Here is a 22,101-nt window from a genome sequence, read left to right as displayed (position 1 = left end):
AATAAAAGCAGTTTTTATTTTTTATGAACCATTTTAAGGTCAAAATTATTAGCCCCTTTAAGCAAATTTTTTTCCAACTGTCTATAGATCAAATCATCATTATACAATAACTTGCCTAATTACCCTAACCTGCCTAGTTAACCTAATTAACCAAGTTAAGCCTTTAAATGTCACTTTAAGCTGTATAGAAGTGTCTTGAAAAATATCTAGTCAAATATTATTTACTGTCATCATGGCAAAGATAAAATAAATCAGTTATTAGAAATGAGTTATGAAAACTATTATGTTTAGAAATGTGTTGAAAAATCTTCTCTCTGTTAAACAGAAATTAGTGAAAAAAATAAACCGGGACTAATAATTCTGACTTCAACTGTACATACATAGTACAACCATACTGTACAAACAAACAATACGTCCCTTTGTGTTTGGGCCCCAAATAGTAATTTACATGAATAACTAAATTTTAACAATGCAATAATTAACCGAAAATTTTGAAGTGGATAAAATAAAAACTCATTCTTTCATCACAGTGATATTCCATATGGTACTGTTAGACTGGATAATATCATCTGAATGTGCTGAATCTTGGCATTTAGAATTTTTAAGCAAATGATAAAGACCATGTGTGAGCATCTTTATGCAGAATATTACCTGGAAATCTTTATCTGACAAGTAGCACTCAAGGTGCAGAGGGTCCACTCCCTCTGGCAGGGGTTTGGACGTGAGCTCTTCCACAGTGTACTGCTGCCTGCTAAGCTTAGATAAGGCATCTTTAACCAGAATCACTTTATTACGGGCTCCTTCCACCTGCACAGACATCAAAACATAGCTTTATTATCCAGAGACTTCAAATTTAACATCTCGGGTTGTACTGAAACAGACCATAATATACAGTAGAGTCCTAATAAAGCAACAACTCATCTGTAACATTCTGCAGTGTATAAAATATTACATTAAATTACATTACATAAATGGTTTTGTATAAGTACTATTAAATAAAAGACAAATTCAATCTCTTCATACTATTTTTTTTTACTGTGTCCTTGATTAATCATTGATTTATATGGATATTTTCTTTTTGCTTTTAAGTGTCAGCAGTTCTGAACATTTTAAAGGGACAAAAATCTGTCGAATTCTTAAATAAAACAATTCTTCATTTGAGCTTCCAAGATATATGAAGGTTTAATGTGTTTGGAATGGCATGAGGGTGAGTAAATGATTAAACAACTGTCATTTTTGGGCTAACTAACCCACAAACCTAATGTTAATACAGTATACAGTATAACAGATCAATGCATTATAAAAACATTCTGCAGGTTTCAGAACTCAAACATTAGTCTAAAACAGCTTATTCTGAAGCCAAAATATCAAAACTATACACTGTCAAATGTGCCATTTTATAACACAATAATGCAGCTCACAAAAGGTCAATGGCTGCTTCTGCATCACTGCCCTGATTAGTGCATGTCACAGTTAAATAAAGAAGAGAGGCAAATTAAAACTAAGGTTAAAGTTGGCTCAAAGACAAAAGACTGCCCAGTACAAGTTTTTGCATATCCTTCTTTCTGATCTATACATAAAGAAAGAGTCCATGAACATTATTTGTGCTGAAGTTCCAGACAGTGTTAGTAAGAACTTGGTCTTTTCATTCACTTCATAAAGACAATGCTGTACTGACTATATTAGATCTGAAAGTTATGTTGAGCAACACGTGGGTAACTGCTTTTATGTGCTTTTATGTGCTCTCACTATTGCCTTGTGTGTTAATTATAGATCCCTTTATAAAGTATTTTAATAGTGTTTTTAACTTAAATCACAGAGTACTCCTCATGGAATTTACAATGACTCACTCTGAGTTAGATTTGATGTGGCGAGCTGAGGATGTTAAAGGGGTTTAGCCACACAGCTTTCACCAGTTGGCCTATGCTACAACAACACTGTCTATTCACAAAGAATATTGGCCATCAAACATACATCTAGGAGTTTACACTGGTGTGGATCCTTTTAAAAGTTTGAAAATGTTTTAATATGCAAAATTGTCAGCTGATCACACCAGTGGGTGTTTACTACAAGCTATGCTTCACATCTCTGGTGTTCTGAAAGCTATATGTGGTGACTCATACCTGCACTTTTACATTTGGGTCTTTCTCCCAGTAAGGAAAGATGTTGGTAAAGGTAAGGGGCTCTGCACCAGCCAGGATCAGATAAGCTTGAGGAGGCCGTCTGGAGTTTTTTTCTGAAAAACAAGCACATGAAATACATCATTACTCAGCAAAGCAATAAAATATACATAATTACATAAATACATACATATTCTCTGATTTTACCTGAAAGTTTTACACATGAAATCTCTATGTTCCTTGCCTTGTGTTAATAAAAACAACATTCAGTCATTCATTCATTCATTTTTTTTTCAGCTTAGTCCCTTTATTAATCAGGGGTCGACACAGCGGAATGAACTGCTAACTTATCCAGCATATGTTTAACATAGTGGGTGCAATTCCAGCGGCAACCCATCACTGGGAAACACCCATACACTCTCATTCACACAAATACACTACGGACAATTTTAGCTCACCCACTTCACCTATAGTGCATGTGTTTGGACTGTGGGGTAAACCAATGCACCTAGAAGAAACCCACGCGAACACAGAGAGAACATGCTAACTCCACAACGTGCTGTCCACTGCGCCACCGCGTCGCCATAAAAACAACAACTAAGACTTTATTTATTTTCATGAATCACAACAGAAAACTGAGACATTGTTTTAAATGATCACTGAACTCCTTTAACAAAACATGGAGTCCCATACTGTCTGTCATTGAGAACCTTAACATTTCAGGACCTGCGAACTAGAATTTCAAAAGGGAGAAAGAGAGACTTTTAGTATTTACTTTACATTTTCTTCTTCTATATTATATTTACCAATATATTTATTATATCTTTTTATTTGTTTATTAATTATTCATTTATTATTTTCTCAGTTGGTTTATTGTTTATTGATCTGTGTCTTGATTCATCTTTGTGTACTTATTGAAGACCTCAGAAAATAGGGAGGGGTGGGAGATGGGAGGGTTGGTGCATAGAAGGGGGTAGAAAAGTGTAAGTTTGATTTTAGAGTTCTACAATTTTCTTGTTTTTGTTGCTATATATTTGATGTCATCTCTTTGCTGATAGGACTTCTATTTTTCAGATACATTTATAACTTTGTATAAATTCTCGAAAAAATGCAATAAAAACATTGAAACATGAATCATAAAAGATGTCATCACCATTCACAGTCATCTTTTGTGGACCTTTTCAACAAAAGTGAATCGTGACTGAGGCTGAAAACATCAACTGGCTTCAAAAAAAAACTAGGGTGAGTAAACAAAAACTTTTCAGTTAAACTATGCCATTTATAAGCTTGTACATTTGCACATAATCCCTATAGTTTATATACCAAGACAAGACTGAGATAAAAAATAAAAATAACTTTATTTTCATTCAAGTCTCATGTGTTATACCACTTTCAAAAACAAAAGGTTTTTCTAAAAAAAGGACCAACCAGAAATTTAAAAGTTAATGCACAGGACTGTAACTGGTTTTCCAAGTCTGTAAGAGGTTTGTGAGACAGTTGTGAGATGACAAGATGGTTGTGATATGATTAAATAAATAAATACAACTTGTGACATCCCAGCCTATGGGCTGTGAGTGCATTTCAGTCTATGGGCTCTATGCACAACTAGAGTTTTAAAGCCAACGATAAACTTCCAGTGAAAGCTTATTGTGACTATTTTCAATTTCACAAGGTTGTTTTTACAGCATCGATGTTGTAATGTAATTACAATACATTCAGTTAAATAGACTTAAGCATTAATTTAGTTGTTCAAGTGTAATAAAGAGGTAAAAGGCCGTTATAACCACTAGCACCTTCAGTAGCAACAGGCTAGCGCAGAAATTCCATTGAAATCACTGGGGAAAATAAACTGTCATATTTTAAAGACATGGTGGCGGGAAATGGAATTTAATGCAGTGCTTCTTGCCCGACCTGAGACCCACTTCATATCGTATACATCTAACAGGCAGTGAAGATCGCTGATTTTTAAAGAAACATGACAATTTTGTAATAGAAAGACAGGTCACCGGAAGCCGCTGGGCTGTCTGGCTGAAAATTAAAAGTCTGTGTGCATATAGCCTATTGGCTGTGTGTGTGGTGTCCAAGCCTATCAGCGGTGAGTGAGTGTGTTTCAATTACATGTTGGAGAGGATGGGATTGGCACACAGGTGCCGCTCATTGGGACATGGATATAAACAGCGTTTGGTGTTCTTGTAAGGGAGGCTGGGATTCCAAGCGATCACCTTGGCATAGAACTCTGTTAAGCTGCGTTGTTCTGTCCCATCATGCATAACATCATGTACGTTTTGTTATCACAATGTTTTGTTATGAAGTATATTACAATAATAAGAATAACAATACATGTAAAAAAAATACTCTTTACAGTTTAGAACGGGGGTTACCAAACTGGAGGGCCTGTGTCCTGCAGATTTTAACCCTAATCAAACACACCTGAACAAGCTAATCAAGGTCTTACTAGGTATACTTGAAATATCCAGGCTGGTGTGTTGAGGCAAGTTGTAGCTAAACCCTGCAGGGACACTGGCCTCCCAGGACCAAGATTGCTGACCCCTGGTTTAGAATGAAGTATGGTCAAAAATTTGAGGGAATTTGTAAAAAGAAAAGCGGTAAGCTGTTAAAAGAAAAACCTGGAAAAGTCTCACCCCAAAAGTGAGCTATGCTGAGGTATATCATGCAGTAGAAAATAACTAAAAGCTGCTCCTTGTCAGGAGTGATGAGAATTCAGCAAGAATGTGTCCAAAGAAAGACAGACCACAAAGAAGTGACAAGGTTTTAAGTTGTCTTGTCCACTGTCAAAAGTACAGTAATTCATATTTCGGTATCTCTGCATTAGAACTTGACTTTGGAATGCGGCTCAGTGCTTAGCACTGCAGCCTCATAGCAAGAGGGTTATTGGTTCGAGTCATGGCTGGGTTAGTTGACATTTATGTGTGGTGTTTGCATGTTCTCCCGATGTTTGTGTAGGTTTTCTCCGGGTGCTCAGGAGATGTGGTATAAGTGAATTGAATGAAGTACATTGGCCTTAGTGTATAGGTGTGTGTGTGTGTGTGTGTGTGTGTGTGTGTGTGTGTGTGTGTGAGAATGCGAGAGTGTATGGGTGTCTCCCAGTACTAGGTTGCAGCTGCGGAAAACATATGCTGGAATAATTGGTGGTTCATTCCGCTGTGGCAACCCCTGATAAATAAGGGACAAAGCCAAAGGAAAATGAACGAATGAATGAAACCTACTTTGTTACACTGAGAGAAAGTTGCTTGGTTTGATGAGTCATGTTTTGCTTTTAATCATGTTGACAGGTCTTTTTTTTCTCTAAATCTAAAGAGCATTAAAAAAATCTAAAAGAACCTTATCAATTATAAAGGACATTTTATGAAACTGAAAGGTTCTTCGAATGTTAAGGATTTTTCAATGAACCATCAATACCAATAATGAACCTTAAATGTATAGTTCACCCCAAAAAAATGAAAATTCTGTCACAATTTACAAAAGAAGATATTTAGAAAATATTTAAAAACATGTATCCATTGACTTGCAAAGTAGGAAAAACTAATATTATGGAATTTTTTTTTCTCTTCAAAAATGTCTTCTTTTGTTTTCAACAGAAAATTTAATTAATAAAGGTTTGGAACCACTTGAGGGTGAGCAAATAATGAGTACATTTTCATTTTTGGGTGAACAATCCCTTTAAATGTTTAAAGCATTTTGCTAATGGAATTGATCTAAATTATGCATTTTATTTGGGAGGGGGAATAACATTTGCCTTCATGATCTACTTTCTGTTTGTTCTAAAGATGTCTCCGACAAAGTCACCTTCTGCCTGCCTCTGCCCCCTTGTGTGAAATTATCTTCATCCCACCCTTGGGTTGAAATTGTGTTTCTACAGTTTGGTCCCGCGGTTGGCATTACTATAAATGCATTCCTCTAAATCAGCATAACAACATTTCTCCTAGTCAGTAATATCCTTTAAGCATTATAATTCACAGAAACTCTTCCAGATCACGGTTTGATCCATTGTACAATGCACTTTTGATTTATTCATTCAAAAAAACAAAATAAAAAAAAAAACTCTGCTTTTTAACAATAAGTTCCATTTGTGAATAAATTTAGCTTGACAAGTAAAAACAAGAGCTTGACCATGCCAAGTTGAATTATAAATCTATCAGGCAAAAAGTTTACATTACGTTTGGTGAAACCTGGGATATTGCTGATAAATTAAGGTCTGTACTATTATTTTTGCTATTTAAACAAAGTAGGCTTCACATCTTTAAAGTTCTTTCATGTTATGATGATATTTAAAAACCTAAAAATGCTGGATGCTGTGTATCTGATGGTATTACATATAATGTCACTTTTATTTCTTTAGCGCTTTATAAAATGCAAATTATGTCAAAGCAGATTTATAAAGAAAACTGCCATTAATTGAAATGAAGTTTCATCAGTTTGAAACAAGTTCAGTTCATTAGTCACATTCAGTCCCACAGCTAATTTTGTTCTAGCTTTGTTCTACTGATGAATCAGTTCAGTTCAATGTAAGTGTCATTATTGAAGGATGTGAATCACTGTAGAGCAGCTCTACTGTCCCCAACTAAATCACAGTGACAGTGGCAAGAAACCATAACTCCACCATTCATTCATTCATTTTCTTTTCGGCTTAGTCCCTTTATTAATCTGGGGTTGCCACAGCGGAATGAACCGTCAACTTATCCAGAACATGTTTTACGCAGTGGATGCCCTTCCAGCCACAACACATCACTGGGAAACATCCATACACACTCATACTCTACGGACAATTTAACCTACCAAATTCACCTATTCCATGTGTCTTTGGACTTGTGGGGGAAACCAAAGCACCCGGAGGAAACCCATGCGAACACAGGGAAAACATGCAAACTCCACACAGAAACGCTAACTGACCCAGCGGAGGCTCCAACCAGTGACCTTCTTGCTGTGAGGTGAACATGCTACCCACTGCGCCACCGTGTCAACCATAACTCCACCAATTGACAGAAAAAGTAAAAACAAAACACTGTGAGGCGTGGAATGTGGATGGCCAAAATATACTGGTTGGCTTTGAGTTATCAACCTAAACTTTAGATTTGTATATTTTATTTAGTTCTGGCTTACTTTTTCCGTATATTTAAAAGGACTTAAAGGTCAGTACTCACTAAAAGATTACAAATGAACATCAAACATACTATTTTAAATAAAACTAGGTTTTTATAAAAAAGGTAATTTTGTGCTTTTTTAAGATTTAAGATGTTTTTTCATGTTTAGGATGTAAATATGTACTGCACAAATCAATTATTAGAAGCCGTTTGGGGCTTGTGGATATATATGTTAGAATTGAAAGTATTTGCACAGTATTTGTTACTGTTTAACCATCCAGCTCATCCGTGATAGTAAGTATTGTTTTGTCGACTTTCAGGTTGTATCTCAGCTTTAACGCACTTTTAAAATTAATAAATAAAAAACAAAGCAGCTGCTTGCCATCGCGACAGCAATAAGATCCAATGGACAGCCAATCGCTTTCACTCCAAAATGGCGGAATCGCAGGGCTGTTGCTGGGCGCTGCTGTTGCAATGGAACGTTTTATTGAGTGTCGCCTCTTGGTCATTCTAAGCTCTTTGGCTAAAGTATTTGTTTTAGACTGGGAGACTGAGATTTTAGTCACGCAAAGCTTGACTATGTATATTGTGTTGATTTACGAATGGGTTATATGCACAGAAGTGTTGTTCAGCCTTCAATCTTCTGGTAAAAGACTGATGTTCAATTCAATTCAATTCATCTTTATTTGTATAGCGCTTTTACAATGTAGATTGTGTCAAAGCAGCTTCACATAAAAGATTATAGTGAATTGAAATAAAAGTTCAGTTTTGTGACTATTTTGAATTTCATAAGGTACCTTTTACAGCATTGATCATGTAGATTTTTATTTAGTTTAACAACAAAACATAAGTAAATAGCGCTATTCCACCTAGCCTGCTTTACAGAGGAGATGTTGGTTTTATATTCACATTGGTTTATTTTTAAACAATGACAACCTGGGACACAGTCCCTATAATGTCAAGTCCATCTCCTTAGAATGAATAATATGGTCATCATTTATCGGAACTTGAACTTAGTCTGCTACACACAAAAACTAACAAAAATAGTTAGGTAGAGAGAAGATTGTAACTTTGTTAACCATATGAGTTTCCCCTTCCTTTATATTAGAGGGAGCCTCAGCACTGCCCACCACCCTTGAAAGTCAAATTATTTAATCTTACTTTCTAGATCACAACAGAAGTCATTTAAGATTCCCATCCCACAGAACAGGTCTATACTTGGTTCCATTATTAAACAAACAAATTAGCCTTACATCATTTATCTTCTTTACACAAGGGCATGTCTTTTCTGTTTCTACACTGCGCATTATGTTTCTCTGCTTTTTGTATACTGCGCACAGTGAAATTCTGCTCAGTTGTGTCCACTAGTGGAGAGAGAGTATGCGTTGGAAAATATGTGGTGTGAACCAGATGGAAATTAGAGAAAAAAAATATCTGCTGAGTCTGGCAAAAGTATAAATCCTGATTTTAGACGCAGTGCTGCGATTCTCAGTGTGTGACCCACATTATCACAAGGACCATTCAGTCAAAGTCTAGCCTATGTGCATTGTATCAATCACTAAACAGATGCATTTAAATGCTCTGTTTCTTTATTGTTTTCAGCTACTTGATATATCAGACTTTTAATGGCACGTTATAATCTGATTTATAAGGAAAAAACAAAACAAAAAGCAGGTTTACTTATATAGAAATTTGGTGAAAGAAAGCAAAGGAATTATATTTCCATAACACAGAAGTATATAAGACTAGTACAGACTACTGGAATGCATATAATCTATTGCTCTAAACCTTCCAATAATGTCTTTAGATAGATAGCATTAAAATGCTTAGCTTTATAATCAAAGGTCTGTAGATGTATCCAATATATGTTTGCCGTGCAATTCAGTAGGCCTACAAAGCTGGTTGATGGAACAAAAAATATATTTGAAAACTATACTATTGCTTAAAAGATTTGAACAAAGTTGTGTTTATTTTGAACATATACAGTCCTAAATAACTTTATAGGGTTAACGTCTTTGCTTCTCTCATATTTTCTTTATGATAATTACATAGACGTAAAAATAGGGGAAACGCTGCACATGAAAGCGGGAAAAGTGGTGAATAGACAGGATAAGCTGACACTAGAAATAATCTTCACTGTTTTCCTGTTGCTTAGAGAACAGCCTCAACTTTCCCGGATTTCCAGCACTTCCTCCACAGTCTGCAGGGACTGTAGTGATGGAAACTACTGCCCACATCACTGTCTGAAACCACTAATGTGGACATTAGTCATCATGGAAGACCAGCCCCATGAAGGTAGAACGCTATGATCCATCAGAGGAAACATGAAGAGTAAAAGTCTTGAATTCACACATGAGCAACAAGTCTATCATTATGTAACAACAGAAGAAAAAAAATAAGAAAGAGGTAGACTAGCAGTGGTAAAATCATCAGATTCATGGTTGTTGTTCAAGAAGATTATTAGGAATTATTAAATTAAGCATTACATGAGGCATGCACAGAGACAAAAGAAATGAATTAAAACAATATAGGCTAGAATTAAAAAAATTTAGCCCACTTTGCAGCTTTCTTTTAAATGATAGTAGGCCTATATAAAAATTGTGCCGGACTGTTTCTTAGCGTTTCGCCGGTAATGTCTTTAAATAAATGTTTATTTAGGCCTATTTAATTATTAATTTATTATTTATGTACAGTAATTGAGACATAAAATGAGATAGTAAAACATAATCAACAGCGAAAATGTAAATGAAAACTGTAAATTAAAAATATTATTGACTGTCTTTGGCCCAATCCCAAAATTCTACCCCTTAGCCCTTCCCCTTAACCCTACCCTGCCTTTTTGCGCATTCCCGTGAAGGAGTAGGGGTGTCCCAATTCTCTTTAGTTTGAAGGCGTAGGGCTAATGGCAAGGGGTAGATAGCCCTTCAAACTGAGATTTTTCAGGACCACACTCGAAACCAAGGGGTAAGAAAATTTCCCAGAATACAACAGCCACAATTGCAGGATATCTGAACCCGGAAGTAAGGAGATCAACAAATTTGTATTTTTTTTGTCATTATTACGAATTTTTACAACAAACAAGCACATGTTTTAATACATTTATAGGCGCATTTGTGTTTTACCGTCATGCAAAAAAAAAAAAAAAAAAAAAACACTAAAATGAAAACCGCTAAAATTCGCTATCTATAATCCCTAATAATAACGTCTGTATAACAGTCCCACAACATTCTGACACTCAAATACCCTGTCAGAAAAGTCTGACATGGGCTTTTTTACAGTGTCTGCTATAATGTTAATGTTGTTTTAGGTGTGCTTACATGCTGAATATGGCCACTGTGTAAATGCACAGTAAGTTCCGATCGTTATTAGATTATGATACATTACATTATGATAACATAATATATGCCTTTAGTGATTTGTTGAAGATAAATACAAAAAAATAACACAATTGGAATAACTACAGCAGTCGCGATATGAAGCAGATTGCTATGACAAATTTTGAAGCCCTTCTCCTTCACACTTGGTTTTAAGGGCCAAGGGGATGGGGTACAAAAAGAAATTGAATGGGGATTGGGCCTTAGTCCTATCACTTTAAAATAACACTGTACATCTCTCTATATTTAGGCTAAAACACTGCTTTATTTATTTTTTTATGTATTTATTTATTTATGCCTACTTATTTATATGCATGTTTGTACTTTTATTTTAGTTGTCTTTTATTTCTTTAATTTTACTTTCCAAAATTAATCCTCATTTCACTTAAGTTTACAATGATAATAAAGCTTGTTAAAAAGTTTTTAATGATTAATGCAGAGATTATAATGCTTTGTTTCATTATTTCATCTTCATTTACAAGTAGCAAAGTATTTGGAGCTACTGTATAGGCTATTTCTGTCCGATTGCCTCCCCTCCCTTTGTTTCCCTGGCGGCATAGTCACAAACTGCGATCATACGGAAAAACACGCTCTTACTCCTTTAGAGCGGTGGCAGTACAAGTCGCGGCAGTAATGCTCCTTTTAAAGTGTCACCTACTGTATATTGCTACTGAATAAGTTATGAATCTTGCATTGAGTATGGATAGACTGAGACTGATCTTTCTGGCACAAAGCAGTTTTCCAAAGAGCAATTTTTTCAAAACAACCTGCCAACATAAATATATAACAGAAAGCAGAAATATAGAGGCAATTTTATTTATTAAATTATTTATTTTTAATTAAACAAAAAAAAAAAAAATTCTAAATGACATTAATGAATGTCCTTTGTCAAGGGAAATGTTTATATCACTGAAGTTGAACTATATTTTATAGTGAACCATCAGTCCATAGGGCAAAATGTTCTGCCATTGTCTCAAAAAGTGCTTACAGAGCTTTATTGTAGTTACAATTTATATACAATTTCTACTTTTTCATTTCATGGAATATAGGTTAATTTGAAGACAGTGTAAAAATACAGATCGAATGAAATATTTCAATAAATGCCCACATGACATGAGTTTCAAAGACAGTAAATTATGTTATCAAAATGATACCAGGCAGTATTTTTGGCAACAACTATTGCACATTGAGTTTTGTGAGTCATTTTCTAAATTCTAAGACTGGTGAAATTACTAAAGGAACGTCTGTAATCTACCACAATTCTAACAAAGGACCAAAGGACCTGTGAATTGCCACAAAATCTAGCAAAGGACCTGAGAATCCTTATAGCAAACTAGCAAAACAACCATTCATTTGTGTTTTATTTTCATTTGTTTATATTCATTTATTCTTAATTTAATTATTTTATTCAATCATATGATCATAAGTCATTTACATAATTACCATTACATAATTTTATTGATCATTAGTTAATGATTTGATTATTATTATTGGTTATTATTTGTCATTTTATTATGTTTTTATATTTTATTATTAATATTATCCTATAATTATTGCTTCATTGTTATTTCATTTTTCCATATTGTTATAATCTTATGACTGTGTGGATTCAAGCGACGTGTTTTCATGAGTAAGAGATAATAGAATATCTCCATTTCAAGGTCTGTATTGTCTCTGGACAATGTTTTGAAACAGTAATTTCAAAAAGTCAAAGCCTGAGCATTGAAACTTACGCAACTAAGATTATAGGCAAGGCAAGGCAAGTTTATTTATTTAGCACATTTCATACACAATGGCAATTCAAAGTGCTTTACATAAACAGGAATAAAAGAAAGAAGTATAAGAGAAATAAAAACAAATAATAAAAATGGTATAAGCATACAATGTGTTATAAAAGAATGAAAAATAAGAAAATAACATAATAGTGCGATCTGTCGGACGTAGCACAGTGCTCATTCAGCAAAGGCACAGCTAAACAAAGGTGTTTTCAGTCTCGATTTGAATGTGCCTACTGTTGGAGCACATCTGATCATTTCTGGAAGCTGATTCCAGCAGCAAGGGGCGTAGTAGCTGAAAGCCGATTCACCCTGCTTTGACTGAACTCTAGGAATTTCTAGTTTATATGATCCTAAAGATCTGAGTTATCTGTTAGGTTTATATTCAATGAACATATCTGTAATGTATTGAGGTTCTAGGCCAGGGATGGGCAAACTCGATCCTGGAGGGCCGGTGTCCTGCAGAGTTTTGCACCAACCCAAATCAAACACACCTGCTTGTAGCTTTCTAGTGATCTTGAAGACACTAATTAGGGTGTTCAGGTGTGTTTGATTAGTGTTGGAGCAAAACTCTGCAGGCACACCGGCCCTCGAGGATCGAGTTTGCTAGGCAATTTAGTGATTTACAGAGCAGTAATAATACTTTAAAATCTATTCTGAATGTAACTGGAAGCCAGTGTAAAGACCTGAGGACAGGTATACAATATACAGTATACAATATACAATTTATACAATAAACTCTGCTCTTTCTTTATCATCAGTACTTCGTCTCCTGCTTCTGTTCCTCTCTAGCTTTTTCAGTCAACTCCTATATTGATAGGAGACTGTTATTTAGTTGAATACTGGTTAACAGGTTTGGGTATTGGGTGGCTCTGCTGGCTTGTTGTCTGGATACCCAAAGAAACAGATATTTTCTGACAGGATTTGGCGTCTAGCATGAAGAGTGTGATCTAACACAATCTTTCACTTATGTAATGATTTATTTACAAAATGTATATGTTAAAAAACAATACCTTTACAATACATTATGGACTAAATCAAATAAATCCCATTAAAATCTGAGCTTTCTGTGTGGGCCAGTAGTGATAAATTTACTGTCATTCATTCTTTATAAGATATATTTACAGTAACAATGGGCCCACACAGTACAGCGGCACACCCAGATGACCGATTCAGCTATGGCTGTTGGAAATCTGCCAGTTGGAATGGACTGACATGAACTTCCCTAACTCATAGTGCAGGAACCGATTTCCTGACCTCTGCCCAAAGTGACTAACCTTGACAGTACTGTAGTGTTGTCTCCATTGCACACTTCCTCTCACTGTCCCAGCGGATTTTGGCCGAGCCAGTTAGTTCTGTATCATCTGGTTGCAGTCCTTGCCACAGGTATACTTCCATCCTGTTATCCACCAAGAACAGAGCTACAGAGGATAAGCCAGATAGAGAACTGCGTAAAGAGCATGTAAAGTATTGACATTTATCCACAAATTCATGTTGTATCACATTGTCTTGCACATTGTACATTCATGTATAATGACATTTAAGTCTTTCACACTGCGCCCAGGTTATTATCATTTAAAACATCACTTTTGAAATGACTCGAGCAGGGTTTGCAAAATGTACCCAGGATTAACAGTTAACCCCAGTTATAGTATGAGCAGTGCCAAACAGGATTATCGATAACCTAAGGTTACCAATTTGAATAGTTCAGATGCAAAACCCTCTAAATCTTCCTCCTCTGATTATTTTCAGAAGTTTTATTTTATAGGTAATGATAATGTAATGTATTTTTTATTTATTGCCATGTCAGTAACCAAGGCTACTTTCATGGCAAGAACACTTCAATATTAAATAAACAATTAAGAACAACAAACAAATGAATACACAAGTTAAATAAGATGTTTACAGGGCAGAAATAATCTATTAAGAATTAAACTAGAAAAAACACTAAAAAGTGAAAATACAAATTTCATGAAAATTGGTCTCCTAAACATCAGGTCACTAGCACCTAAAGCACTTATCATAAATGAAATAATAACAGATAACAATCTTAATGCACTCTGTCTCACTGAAACCTGGCTGAAACAAAATGACTATATTAGTTTAAATGAGGCAACTCCTCCAGGATTCTTATATAAGCATGAGGCTCGTCAAACTGGTCGTGGTGGTGGAGTCTCGTCAATCTTTAGTGATATTCTTAATGTTAATCAGAGAAACGGACTTATGTTTAGCTCCTTTGAAGTACTAGCGCTTAATGTTGTCCTTCCAAACACTATGCAAAAACCTATGTTATCTCTCGCTCAAATCACCATATATAGACCCCCAGGACCCTATGTCAATTTTCCAAAAGAGTTTTCTGATTTATCTCTGACTTACTAGTTAAAACTGATAAAATACTAATTGTAGGAGACTTTAACATCCACATAGATGATGCTAACGACACATTAGGGCTCGCGTTTATGGATTTACTAGTTTCACTAGGTATAAAGCAAAATGTTATTGGTCCAACCCATCGCCTAAAGCATACACTAGATCTAATTCTGTCTTATGGAATTGAGGTCATTGATGTAGACATTATACCACAAAGTGATGATATTACAGACCACTACCTCTTACTATATAAGCTGTGTTTACCTGAAATTAGCAGATCCGCTCCGATATATCGCCCTAGTAGAACTATTGTTCCATCCACTAAAGATGAATTTATAAATAACTTACCTGATCTTTCTCTACTTCGAAATGCACCCGCAAACGCAAATGACCTTGATGTAGTAACCAGCAGTATGGATGCCATCTTTACTAGCACTTTAAATACTGTGGCACCCATCAAACTAAAAAAGGCTAGAGAGAATAAAACTACACCATGGTATAATAGTCATACCCGCGCTCTCAAATCAGCAACCCGTGCCCTGGAACGAAAATGGAAAAAAACTAATTTAGAAGTCTTTAGAACTGCATACAAAGACAGTATGTCCAGCTATAGGAGGGCTTTAAAATCTGCCAGGGCTGAGCACCTCCGCAAACTGATAGAAAATAATCATAACAATCCTAGATTCTTATTTAACACCATTGCTAAATTAACAAATAATCGGTCATCTTTGGAACAAAATGTTCCACCGCAAATTAGTAGTGATGACTTCATGAATTTTTTCAGTGATAAAATAGAAGGCTTTAGACAGAAAATAGGAGATATTAAACTTTCTGCACCGCCTTTTACTTCAGATCCAGTAAACACGCCACTGAATCTAAATAACCTACAGTGCTTTAAAATCATAAAACAGGAATAGCTAGACAAAATTATAAATAGCTCTAAATCAGCTACGTGTATATTGGACCCAATTCCAACAAAGTTACTGAAAGAATTGCTACCAGTTATAGGAGAACCTCTTCTTAACATTATCAACTCTTCATTATCTTTAGGCCATGTTCCAAATCTTTACAAGTTAGCTGTTATTAAACCTATTATTAAGAAACCACAACTGGAACCCAGCAACTTAGCTAATTATAGGCCTATTTCAAACCTTCCATTTATATCTAAAATACTAGAAAAAGTAGTTTCTGCTCAATTATGCTCCTTTCTGCAGACCAACAATGTTTTTGAAGTGTTTCAGTCAGGTTTCAGAGCTCATCACAGTACAGAAACTGCATTAGTGAAAATAACCAACGATTTACTCTTAGCTGCTGACCAAGGGTGCATCTCGCTATTAGTTCTACTCGATCTTAGTGCGGCATTTGACACCATTGACCATGGTATCCTACAGGTGTCCATGGTCTACAGGTGTCCAGGGACAGGCCCTACAATGGTTTAAGTCATACTTATCTGACCGTTACCAGTTTGTGAATATTAATGGAGAGCCTTCACAAATCAGCCCAGTAAAATTCGGGGTGCCTCAAGGATCAGTTTTAGGCCCTTTGCTGTTTACAATATACATGCTACCCCTGGGAGACATTATTAGAAGACATGGGATCAGCTTTCACTGCTATGCAGATGATACTCAATTATATATTTCAACTAAACCTGACGAGACGTCTAATCTGTCCAAGCTAACTGAGAGTATTAAAGATGTTAAAGACTGGATGACCAACAATTATCTTCTCTTCAACTCAGACAAAACAGAATTATTACTTATTGGGCCTAAATCCTGTACACAGCAGATCTCACAACTCGACCTACAATTAGAGGGATACAAAGTTAGCGTTAGCTCTACTATAAAAGATCTGGGTGTCATATTAGACAGCAATTTAACTTTTAAAAATCATATATTCCATGTCATAAAAACTGCTTTCTTTCATCTGAGAAATATCGCTAAGCTACGAAGTATGCTATCCATCTCAGATGCAGAAAAGCTAGTCCATGCTTTTATGACTTCTAGGCTGGACTACTGTAATGCACTGTTTGCTGGCTGCCCAGCATCCTCTATTAACAAACTTCAATTAGTACAAAATGCAGCTGCCAGAGTTCTTACCAGGTCAAGAAAATTTGATCACATCACCCAATTTTATCCTCCTTACACTGGCTGCCTGTTAAGTTTCGTATTGAATTTAAAATATTGCTTCTTACATATAAAGCTTTAAATAATCTAGCTCCTGTTTATCTAACCAATCTTCTGTCTTGCTACAATCCAACTCGCTCTTTAAGGTCTCAAAACTCAGGGCTTCTGGTAGTACCTAGAATAGCAAAGTCGAGTAAAGGAGGTCGAGCCTTCTCATTTATAGCTCCTAAACTCTGGAATAGCCTTCCTGATAACGTCCGAGGCTCAGACACACTCTCCCAATTCAAAACTAGATTAAAGACCTATCTGTTCAGTAAAGCATACACTTAGTGCACCACTTAGGGGGCTTCCACACAGGTTATGCATCTTGTTGATATACACTGTGAACATCAGCTACGCTAATTATTTTCTTTATTCTCCATTTCCACCTGGGGATACTCTTCCCGAGGCCCTCAGACTATGCAGAGTCACTGATTCGATCCAAGACCAACGACGAGATGATCCCAAGGTTTTTTATATCCTGGACCTGGCCGAATCCTGAGCAGCTACTGTGATGGTCATGGAAGAGTGGAGAACATGAGACTGATTCCTGTGACGCTCCAGAGACAGATGAGTCTTCGCTGAGGCCAGCTTCCAGCCTCCGCCACTGAGACTGCAGCTCTGCACAAGACCTTTGGCCAGCGGAGAAATTAAAATGGTCGTGCACAAACTGAGCCTGGTTTCTCTCAAGGTTTTTTTTCTTCACTTCCGCCTTTAGTGAAGTTTTTTTTCCCTCTCCGCTGTCACCACTGGCTTGCATGGTTCGGGATCTGTAGAGCTGCGCATCGTTGGATCTGCTCTTCAGTATTTGGACTCTCAGTACTGATTATTAAACCACACTGAACTGAGCTCAACTGAACTTAAACACTACAAATTGAACTACACTGTTCCTATTTACTATGACCTTTTATGTGAAGCTGCTTTGACACAATCTACATTGTATAAGCGATATACAAATAAAGGTGAATTGAATTGAATGTTTAGTGTTAATATATGATAAGAATTCTAAAATCTTTTCTGGTGTCACTTTGCTAAAAATATCCTTAAGAGAGTTCATTTAATAAAAAAAGTCTTCTAGAATTATTAAAAGCAGTCCAGTAAAATGTTTTTACAGTAAGGGGAGTTTTGCAGCACAAACATTGAGTGGGGTCTTTATCTTTAAGTAAAAAGGCATGAGTTAATCTTGTATGCCCAATACGACATTTGGTAAAAATAACTTGATCAAATCTAGTCTTAAAATTCTGTTAGAGATTTCAGCTTGGATTTCATGTAATTTATTATTTTCCAATGCATCCCACTCCTCTTGCCACTTATTTAAAATGTGAACATTGATAAAAGGTCTAATTTCTGATGGAGGAATTTGGCATTTGTTCACAACTTGCTTCAAAGCATCTTTAGCAGCTGCATCAGCTCGCTCATTTCCTAAAAGCCCGACATGTCCTTGAATCCAGCAAAAAATGATGTGATAAAACAGATTTTGTAGATGGTGAACTTTGGTTAAAATATTATCAATCAAAGGATGATAAATTTTTGTAGATTCCATCACTTGGAGGCATGATTTGGAGTCTGTAAAAATACTAGATTTCTTTTGTTTTCTATATACTCCAATGCTAAAAGTAAAGCACGGGCTTCAGCTGTGAATATGGAGCAATCTTTAGGCAGACTGACTCCATAACTTTGTTGCCCAATCACCATTGCTGCTGCTACGCCATTTTCCACCTTTGAACCATCTGTAAAAATTGGTGAGTGCTGAGAATATTGGCTTCTAATATCCAGATATTGTTGTCTGTATACATTGGGATAAGTTACTCCTTTCTTCTGATGTCCTAAATCCATATTGATAATGGGCTTCTTTAAACTCCAATGAGGCAGGGAGCTGAAGTGTGTTTGATTTAAAATGTCCAGGTTTAGGTTTAAGCTTTGTAAATGTGAATTAATATGCAAACCAAATGGTCTGATGTTTTTTTGGCTCACTCTCATACAACTGCACAAACTGTGGGTTAAAAACTGCAGAATAAGCTGGGTTGTTCTTATTTGCTTTTAATTTAATACCATATTGTAATGAAAGTTTCAGCCGTCTGTTTTGGAGTGAAGGTTCATTGGCTTCAATGTACAAACTCTGTACGGGTGATGTTCTGAATGCTCCTAAAGCAAGCCATAATCCTTGATGGTGTACTTTATTGAGGATCTGTTTATAAGTGTTCCTGGCAGAATCATAAATTATACTCCTATAATCCAAACGGGATCAAATGAGAACCAAGTACAAAAACAAAAGTACAGTTAAATCTGCTCCCCATTTAGTTTTTGCCAACACTGTGATTATGTTTATAGCTTTCAGGCACTTGTTTTTCAACAACGTTAAATGAGGGATAAAAGTCATTTTGTTGTCAAAAAGAAGACCTAAAAACTTGATTTCTTTAACAACTTTGATCGGATCTCCGTTGTTAAAAAAATTCTGGATCATGATGAAGAGATCGCTGGATGCAAAAAATGTGTACAAACAGTTTTTGTTCTAGAGAACTTAAAACCATTTTCAACAGACCACTGGTTAATTTTGTGAATACATAGCTGTAGCTGCCTTTCAATTGTGCTCATATTCTTCCCTCTGTAACAGATACAAAGATCATCCACATAAAGGCTGCAGAACATGTTTGGTCCAATGATTTCCACAATGCTATTTATCTTGATGCTGAAGAGTGTGACAGAGAGTATACTTCCTTGAGGAACTCCGAGTTCTTGTTTGTGTGTATTTGATAGAGAATTTCCCACTTGGACTCTGAAGTTTCTTCTAGTGAGAAAGTTTGAAATGAAGATGGGAAGCCTTATAATATGTTGTAATTATAAGGCTTCCCTTATAATATGGGAAGCCTTATAACATATTTATAATATGTTGTATACAAGATCCATTTTCCAATCACTTCATTTTATGAATCATGTTCCAGATCCTCTTCATGGAAGTATAGCAAGTTAAACTTGATACAAATTGTTTCCAACTTTGTTTCTTTGCTTTGTTTATGATTCTTTGAGCTTGGGCTCTGCAAATTTTAAAAAGAATAAAATTTGAAGTTGATGGATGCTTATTAAAAACACGTTCAGCCTTTTTCAGTGTTTCAATATTTTTTTTACATTGCTCATTAAACCATGGATTAGTCTTTCATTGCGGTTTTGTTGATGTCTTTCAAATGGTTTCATCTGCTATAGCAATTAATTGCTGAGTGAAAGATTCTATAGAGATTTGATTATCTTGGGCTGCTTAAATAAACTTTTCGCACCACATAGTTTGAAAAGTGAGCCAGCCTGCTTTCTTGAGTTGCCACCTTGAAGGTCTAAGCTGTACATCCATTTGTGGAAACTTCCATTCTTCTTCCCTTGACATCACATTGATCTTCACCCCATAAAGGATTGTGGCTGTTAAAATCACCCATGAGTATATATGGAGTTGGCTTCATGAGGAGGAATATAGAAAGAGCATTATGCAATAGCTCTATGTAGAGTAAGTTGAACTGCTGTTGCTTGTAGCTGGGTATCCAATGTAATTTGATTGTGGATTATATCATTTTTCACCAAGATCCCCCAGAATTTGGTCCACATATTCTAAACATATTAAAACCTTTAAAAGTCAAGGCATCATTTGGAGATAGGCAGGCTTCATTAATGCAATAGGCAAGTGGGTTAAAAACAGCAGTTAAGTGCTGTAATTCTGTAATAAGTTAGTTTTTATTCCCCGAGAATTCTACTGTATTATATGATTGTTTATGCTCAAGTAGGAAATACAGGTGCAGGTCCTTTGATTTTACACTTAGGTGAGAGACTGCGACTATGACTAGGCATAGTCTCAGTCATTTCAATATTTTTAGGATTGTCTTATTTTGAGATCGACATTTATCTTAATTTGATTGTTGAGTTGCTGTGCTTGAAATTTTATTTTTCACTTTTGATTCTCTCTGTTCCAGATATGAGTCTTGAATTGGACCAATTTGAATGTACACATTCTTTGTTTTTTGGGAAGTTTTGAATTTTTTGTGTTGCTTATGGTTTGAGGTTTGTCTGGATAACCAAGTTAGATCCGTCTGACAACTTGTTGTTTGTGTCTTTGGTGTGAGTACGGCAGAATAGGGCTTACTCAGTCTAAAGGCAGGGAGTCCTTCAACTATTTTATGAGCTTCAAGAGCTCATCTTCCTTGCATGTTTAATTTTCTGTATTTCTTTCTCCTTAAGCCAGATGTGAAAATTATTTGATGAAGCTGCATGATCTCCAAGGCAGTTTTTACATTTAGAAGGTTTTGTGCAGTTCATTTTATGATCATCCTCACCACAATGTTGACATACAGTCTTATTCTTGCATCCTGCAGATCCATGACCAAATTTCTGACATTTAAACATCTCAGTGGATTTGGTATGAATATGTCCACAGCAACACTTAAATATCCAAGTTTGATTTTCTCTGGTGGTTGTCGTCTGTTAAAGGTCAGAATGTATGTTCCTGTTTTAATCATCTGTCCATCCTTTTTGATCATTATTCTTTTAACGTCGATCACACCTAGTGGTTTCAATTCTGAAACGATTTCAGTTTCATCCATATCTTGCACTTCTCTGGTGCGGATTACACCTTTGCTGTTGTTCAAAGAAGGATGAGAGAATGCTTTCATAGTAACTATAGACAAAGTTGTTGCTCGTAGTAAATTTTCTGAGTTTGCTTTCCTAGCACATTCCACCAAAATTTGTCCAGATTGCAGCTTTTTAATATATTTTACTGCTCCTGCAATTCCTGTGATTCCTTTTTGGATTGCAAAAGGGGATAGTTTGGTAAGGGGCATTTCATCAGTCAGAGATTCCAATTCAATACATCTTTGACAGTTTTCATTTTCAGATGAGAATATAAAATCTGTTCTTAGTTCAGCCTCCAAATCTTGATCCAGCATCCGTCTTTTAGTGTTTTGGTTTTTTGCCATGTTAAGAAGATATTTGTTCATCATCTCTGCTCCTCACCCACCTTGGAGTCCTACAAGGGGATGTACAGAGCCACGGACATCCACTGGATGTACATCAAGGATAAAGAAATGGTATACTTGAGCATATAAACACAAGGTCTATACTACTCAATTGACCCTATGCCAGCGCCTTCTGGAAAGAGGGCAAGTCCTGACAAGCCGAATGATTGGAACGGGCCTTTCCAACTTCTCGTCTAAATGAAGTAG

The 22,101-nt window shown here is 35.8% G+C and overlaps 1 protein-coding gene across 2 annotated transcripts in view; it reads right to left on the bottom strand.

The window, feature by feature from the left end:
- svild (supervillin d) overlaps positions 1 to 22,101 on the bottom strand; it is a 169,158-nt gene that overhangs the window by 6,020 nt on the left and 141,037 nt on the right. For both annotated transcript variants that reach the window (XM_056470009.1, XM_056470010.1), the window contains exons 25-27: positions 13,649 to 13,792; positions 2,124 to 2,236; positions 652 to 807 (exon numbers count right to left, since the gene is read on the bottom strand). In XM_056470009.1, the coding sequence (XP_056325984.1) occupies positions 652 to 807; positions 2,124 to 2,236; positions 13,649 to 13,792 (413 nt within the window). The remainder of the gene's footprint in view (positions 1 to 651; positions 808 to 2,123; positions 2,237 to 13,648; positions 13,793 to 22,101) is intronic.

Source organism: Danio aesculapii, chromosome 12 (assembly GCF_903798145.1).
Source record: "Danio aesculapii chromosome 12, fDanAes4.1, whole genome shotgun sequence".
NCBI classification, from domain to species: Eukaryota; Metazoa; Chordata; class Actinopteri; order Cypriniformes; family Danionidae; genus Danio; species Danio aesculapii.
The sequence above is the reverse complement of the archived record's forward strand: the minus strand, read 5'-3'. Positions and strand labels throughout refer to the sequence as shown.